Source organism: Dipodomys ordii, unplaced genomic scaffold (genome assembly GCF_000151885.1).
Source record: "Dipodomys ordii isolate 6190 unplaced genomic scaffold, Dord_2.0 Scaffold17, whole genome shotgun sequence".
In the NCBI taxonomy this organism is placed as follows: Eukaryota; Metazoa; Chordata; class Mammalia; order Rodentia; family Heteromyidae; genus Dipodomys; species Dipodomys ordii.
The window spans coordinates 9,135,379-9,142,532 of record NW_012267233.1 but is presented as its reverse complement, the minus strand read 5'-3'; the positions used below and the strand labels follow the sequence as shown (position 1 = coordinate 9,142,532).

Sequence of the window (7,154 nt, the reverse complement as noted above, 5' to 3'; positions counted from 1 at the left end):
ACAGCACAAAATCTACAAGTATTGGACTATGGCTAGCTTGGAAGTACTCTACAGCTCTACAAGGACTACATAAGAAATTCATATAGGAGCTGGGTACTGGTGGCTCACCCCTGTAATCCTAGCTGCTCAGGATGCTGAGATCTAAGGCTTGTTTGTGATTTGAAGCCACGAGAGGCAGGAAAGTTTATTAGACTTTTATCTCCAATAAACTACTCAGAAAAAGCCAAAGTGTTGATATGGGTCAAGTGGTCTTCAGCAAAAGCTCAGGGGCAATACACCAGCCGATTTCAAGCCCCAAGATTGGCAAAAAACAAAAACAAAAAAAAACAAACATCCTATTAGTTCTATTTTTCCCACTTTCTGTAGGTCTAAAAATATCTAAAATAAATTAACAGTTAAGAGCTATCAGCAATTTCATCATCTCAGGGAACTATCAATTGAACTATTTAAGCTACACAAATAGCAGAATCTGCTACAAATGTATTTGTGGGCAACTTCTTATCAACATTACAGCATGTGCTGCCATTTAACTTGAAGTGGGTTTTTTTTTGCCAGTCGTGGGGCGTGAACTCTGGGCCTGGGCCCTGTCCCTGCGCTCTTCAGCTCAAAGCTAGCGCTCTACCACTTGAGCCACATTGCCACTTTCGGCTTTTTCTGCTTGTGTGGTGCTGAGGAATCGAACCCAGGGCCTCATGCATGCAAGGCAAGCATTCTACCACTGAGCCACCTTCCCAGCCCTTGAAGTGCTTTATTTGAATCCTTTCAAGGTTCCTAACGTTGCAGTTGCCTAAAATTGGGAAGAACAGTGACAATGGCAGTCTCATTGCTATGTCATTACTATTAGGCATGGGAATAGGCAGAATTCCTCCGTCTTCCTCCTGCACCATTTCTGGACACTTGCTACCTGTTACACCAGGGGTGTTTGTGAAGCCCGTATTACCCAACAGCAAAGCCTCCTAAGAGCAAAGATCTTCTTCAACATCTATGTTGAACATCAGTGGTATTAAATTGCCAAGAGAAAAAAAGCAACAACAGGTGAACAGATGACTAGACACCCATCCTACAACTGCCCCTCATCGGGATGCAACAGTAAGCCAGATTCTAGGTCACCCATGAATTTGGGCATGACCTTAGGGATTTTAGAGTACATCCTTACTGATGAGTGACTAGCAGTTTATTTCTCTTCAGATGGTACATGGTATGCAAACATGGACATGTTTGAATACTAATGCTTGTTGCAAGTAAGGCATCAATCACTTTCTAGTCAGAATTAATGCAACTTCTAGAATGGTCTTTCACTCTCTGGTCAGGCTTTTATTGCCACAGCAGTCTCATTGCTTGTGCTTATTTACTGTAGTGTTCATTTTATTTTATCTTAAAATGCTACTTAACAAGGTTTTGCTGAGGGCTGGAGCTCTTAATCTCAAATTACCGAAATGCACAAGAATGTTTAAAACTAAAATGTGTTGGTTTTCTAGAACTGGCTGGATCACACATTTCAACTAAGATAGAGCTAGCTGGCCTCATTTTTTAAACTCTTGATTCATAGGGAAGCACCCTCTATACTCAATTTGAATGAGACTCTAAGAGAAAATCAGACACTATGTAATCATTGTCAAGGTGAGGACTAAAAATGGTTAACAAATACAACAAGCTATTAAGTATACCAAAGAAAATTCTTTATTGTAAACAAGATATAAAGTACAACAAAAGAAACATTGTGCAAATTGTAACTCACAAGGATTTTTTTCTAATTAAGAAAAAAAAAACTTTTTTTTAAACCAAGATTCCAAGTTTTGATGCCAGAAAACCTTTAAATGGGAATATATGGTGGTATTTTCACTATGTATTTTAAACAATTTTACCACTGTGTAGATCATCTACTATACAACAGAACAGAACAGAAATGCTGTTAATTAATAAAAGCCCCTGTGCTAGGCCAAAGATGTAGCTCAGTGGCAGAGTACTTTCCTGGCCTGTGGAAGGACTCCATGGGAGTTTTCTGAGTACTTCCAAAACTGGGGTGGTAAGGAGAACATAACTATATTTTCAAGTTGAAAAACAAAGTAAATACTCTGGCAATAATAATTTCTCTACCTACCTACCTCTACATCCCCGAAAAACTCATATAAATAAATAGGACATTTATCTATCTGTAAATAATGGTCACTAATTTTGTAATTTAATAAAGCACACATTTTATCTTCATAATGTAAGGGTATTTTACGGATAACGTGAGCCGTCTTTTTCAAGGAGTTATCTAAAATTACTGATATACTTCTTTACAAAATGTATTTTCATTTTCAGAATCTTTTTCTTTAACAAAGTGCAGTGTATCTTAGAGTCTACAGAAAACATTGATATACAATTTTCGAATCTACACAAGAAACTGCAGGCAAACTAAAGTCCAAAGCATAATAAAATGCCTAAATACTCATTTGTTAAACCTTCAAAACAAAAATGCAAAATGAAAATTGTAGCTGTACTTCAAAGCAATTAAATGAGTAAGGATTCCAAACGCCTCGGGCCTCTCCTTTAGCAATGTACAGCCTTCATTCAATTCCAAATACCAATAGTGTGAAAATGATAGTTCAAGATATATTCAGTAACTACACCCATGAAGTTGACGGGAAAGACTAGAAATAGTGAACAAGATAACTCTAGGAAAAGATGACAATCTGTATAATAATACAAACTGATTTCTGATGTCCATATCTGTACCGTGATTTCTAGTCTCTCTGTTCTTGAAACCAGTGCTTGAGAAGAGTCACATTGAAAAACTGGTCTCAAGTGTAGCAAAACAAAAAAAAGTAACAGAGGTGCACACCTTCTAAACCTGTGCTACCTGTGACCTCACCTGAAACCTTCAAACCATACTCAAGGGAACACAAGCCCTCATCTCTCAGGTGGTAAATGAAACCTGCCCTGCAGTGATGGGCCTGTGGCCAAAGCACTGGTCATGTGACCCATACTGGGCTCCACCTCAGGTCATAGGCTACACTCAGCCCCATTCCAGGGCCACAGACTTTTGTAGCGGAAGTATTCTGACCCCACCACTGCTTCCCAGCTGGGACTAAAGTTAGTTCTCATTCTTCACCTCATCCATCACTGGTTGGGTGCAGGGACTGAAGGTAGAGCAATGTCATTTAACTTGCTCACTTCCATCTGCCAGTTTGGGAGTTTCTTGGCTGACAGGTGGCGCCGGGCGTGCTTGGTCAGATGGTCACTCCTCATGAACCGCCGGTCGCACATGGGACAGGCAAATTTCTTCTCACCTGTGTGGGTTCGCCGGTGTCTGGACAGTTCATCAGAACGGGCGAACCTCCTTTCACAACCTTTCCAGCTACAGCTAAAAGGCTTCTCTCCTAGAACAGAGAAATTCAGGTTATCGTTATTATACATTAAGAAATTACTGAGTTATCACAGGATGAGTACTGCTCTACTTGCTACTTTCACTTCATCATGGTTGCGATACTCTTCTCAGGAACTCTAAAGCCAAATGGCTATTGGGCCTCAACTAGTCTAACAGTTTTCAAGATCCTTTGACTAAACGACCCAGGCATCTAAAAAGCCATTGAGTTAAAAATGAAAGTCCACAGAAAGTCTTTTAGGGGAATGAATTCTGGTAAAGTATTACCCGTTGATAAAGCAAGTTCTTCCTTAACAAGCTTGCTTTGTATATGTGATCATAGCCAAACTCGCTCCATGTCCACATTCGTTCTAAAGACACAAAGAACAAGAGTTCCATCCATACCTGTATGTGTTCTCATGTGGGCCTTCAGGTGGGAACTTTTAAAGTAGGTCTTGCCGCACCCTGGGTGGCTACAGATGTGACTTCTTACTCTGGATGAGTCGATCTGAGGAGTGACTTTTGCTGCCGAAGGGGGAAACCCAGGTGCAGGAGCAATGGGAGAGAGTCTGGTGCCGTTGGGGCTCAACACTGGAGGCTTTGGGCTCGGCACTACGGTCTGAGGGACGACAAACATGACTGCGCCTTTGGGCACCTGAGTGCCCATGAACACCACAGGCGGGCAGACCGCCGGTGGCTGGCTGGGTGGAGTGCTGGGAACAACAGTGGTCACAACGGGGTTGTTTGCAGGAAGAGGAACCATCTGGCAGATGACAGGCAGAGGCGACATTCCCCCTGTGGGCACTGCGGGTGGAGACACCAACACAGACTTCTGCTGCGGGGATGCTGGGGCTGGCTGAGACCTACAAATGACAGTCTCTGAGGAAGGCACAGAAAAGTCATAGCGTGGCACACCTGCTTTCTCGTCGGCATCGGCCACTGCATTTCGCTCACATTTGGACCTGTTTGGTGACACAGCTGCACAGGGAATGTTTTTTCTTGCAGCTTCCACATTTAGGTGGGTTCTTCTTCTAAAAGAATTGTCCTGGTAGTTGAGGATGCCAGCTGCTTTCACTGGGCAAGATTGGTGGTTACATAACTGGGCATCAGCTGTATGTCGAATCACACTTGTTGCCTGAGCCTTGGGGAGTTTGGGGGTAGATACTGGGTTCTGTTCCTCTTTGAAAGGTACAGGGACGGTAGGCTTGGCAGGGTCTGAGAATGACTTGAAATGTCCAGTAGGTGGCGCTGGTGCCATCAGATTTGACACTTGAGAGGGCTCAAAGTCAGAGGGGCTGTAAGGCGGGGTCAAACACTGAAGAAGAGAAATGCATATGAGAAATTTAACATTTCATTATGTAAACGGTAATAAACTATATAATTTACACCCATTTAAGAAAACACTTACAAATGCTGGGATGGCATGGAAGTCAGGTGTGCCTGGAAGCAGACTCTCCTCCTCTGATGTATCAGAGGCTGGAGTAACAGGTCTGTTTTCCAGGTATTTCTTAAAGCCAGACTTCCAACTGCAGCTCATAGACATAAGGGCCTCGACAGCTTCAAAGTCACTTTTCTCTGTAGTCTTGTTCCAGGAATACATACTCTCTTTTGACCTTTCTGAAATCATTTCCATTCTCTCCTCCTATAAAAACAGAAGATGAAGCTATCAGCTTCTCATCACACAATGACACAAAGAAATATATTTTCTTTTAAAAAACAACAAACAAAACTTGCAACCTTTCCAAGCTAAAATTCATTTTTTCCACTGGTCAGATGACCCAGTCTTCATGGTAGTAATACCCCCAATCTAGTTTGCTTGAATATTGATTTCCTTGCAATACAAAGAGGAATAACTTATCAGCATTAAGGGGACGAAGAACAATGTTCTCAATGCATCTGTGCCTCGCATATAGTAATACTCGCTGAGAAGAAAAATGTGTTTGTCTTTCTAGAGTAGCCACCTGAGATTGAGGTCAGGCAAAATTAAGGGAGGATTCTGCAGAAAAGTTTTTTGTTTTTGTCAGTCAGGGGGCTTGAACTCTGAGTCTGTGAGCTCATCAGCTCAAGACTAGCCCCTACCATTTGAGCCACACAGCGCTACTTCCTGTTTTCTGAGTGGTTTATTGGAGATAAAGAGTCTCACACGGACTCTTCCTGACCAGGCTGGCTTTGAACCGTGATCCTCAGATCTCAGCCTCCTCAGTAGTTAGGTGTGAGCCACTGGCGCCAGGGAGAAAAATTCTCCAAATTACAGGTACAAAGTAAAGTTTTGTTTAGTTTTGCAGTACTAGTAATTTTGCGTGTGAGTGCCAATCTTGGGCCTTGAACTCAGGGCCTGGGTGCTACCTTTCTTTCCTTTTGCTCAAGGCTCATACTCCATAAGCACAGGTCCAACTTTTTTGGTGGTTAGCTGGGGTCAGTCTCAAGTACTTTTGTGCCATGCTGACTTAGAAACTTGATCCTCAGATTTCAGCCTCCTGAATAGGATTATAGGAATCTCTTATACAATACCAGGGTTCGATCTTTGAATGGTCTAACCCCTGTGAATAGTTTTGAAATAAAAAAAAAAATCGAACAATCCTCAGGGATTCCTATTTGAAAGCTAAAACTGACAACTTGATTACGTAGGTAGAGATGAAAAATGCAAAGCTTATTTGTCCAAGTTTCATCTAATGCCTATATACTCGTTTGCTGGGCCTTTAACACAATGTTTGCTACTCAATAATACTAGAGGCCGAAGCCAGAGAGTATAACTACGTGAGAAATCTGCAAGAATCAAAACAGAACGTCTATTAACTTCTTTAAAGGCCCAATGACAACTCCCTATTTTTCACGGAGCTTGTGTAAAAATACCAAGAGTCTTCATAAGTTACACTGTATTTATTCTTGAAGCTTGGATTAAAGATGATCCTTAAAAACAAGAGCCAGGGCTGTGGAAATGTCACTAACAATGCAATTGCATAATCGTGCGCGCCTTTTATGTAAGCCGCCACAGACACAGGGCAGGCATGTGTAAAAGCTTCCAGAGACACGCAAGCAAAGAAAGGAAAAAAGAAAGGTAGGTCGGGGAGAGAGAGCCAGAGCCGGGAAGGGCTAGGAAGGGAAACTGGGTGGGGAAGGAAGGGATCGGGGCGGCCGGCAGGAAAGGGAAGCGCGGGCAGGGAGGCAGGCGCAGGGGGTGGGGGCGGAGGCGGACGGCGGGGGAGATCCTCGCTGGCCGAGACCAACCGCTGGGGCCGCCCTAACCTCATTGAGGCTGGCGGGTGAGTCACTGGGAACATTCCTCTCCGCGAGCACGTCCCCGCGCCCCGGCCCGTGCCATTGGCCAGCCTGCCAGCGGCCCGCACTCTGATTGGCTGAGCGGCCCAGAGCGGAGGCGGGGGTGGGGGCGAGGCATGTGAACAAAGCGTGATCAGCGGCTGCCCGGGGCCGCGCAGGAAACGTGAACTGGGAATTGCCGCGCCGTCACCTTTCCCCTACTTCCTGAGCCCCGGGCCCCCCCCACCCCCGCCCCGGCGGGGAGGGGCCCACAGGGAGGGCGGGGCGGCGCCGGCGCTAGTGGAGCCCGCCCCTGCCAGCTCCCCCGAGCCGCCGTTCCCTTAGGAACCGACAGCGGGGCTGGGCCTCGCTCTCGCCCCTGGCGGAGGCCGGGGCTGGGTCACCCGGGGACGAGGAGCTCCCCGGGCGCACCCGCTCCGGGCCCAGCCCAGAACTCCGCCTTGGCGGCGGGAGGAGGAGCTGAGTTCCCGCGGAAGCCCGGCCGCCGCCCTCCTCCCGCCTGCAGACCCCGGGGACCCGGCCGAGG

At 45.4% G+C, this 7,154-nt stretch overlaps 1 protein-coding gene across 1 annotated transcript in view; it reads right to left on the bottom strand.

Annotated features, from left to right (window-relative positions):
- Positions 1-1,657: 1,657 nt before the first annotated feature.
- Positions 1,658-7,154, bottom strand: part of Klf10 (Kruppel-like factor 10) — a 6,632-nt gene continuing 1,135 nt past the window's right edge. Inside the window, exons 2-4 of the mRNA XM_013012552.1 lie at positions 4,758-4,991; positions 3,755-4,664; positions 1,658-3,365 (exon numbers count right to left, since the gene is read on the bottom strand). Of these exons, the coding sequence (XP_012868006.1) occupies positions 3,106-3,365; positions 3,755-4,664; positions 4,758-4,991 (1,404 nt within the window). The 3' untranslated portion in view covers positions 1,658-3,105. The remainder of the gene's footprint in view (positions 3,366-3,754; positions 4,665-4,757; positions 4,992-7,154) is intronic.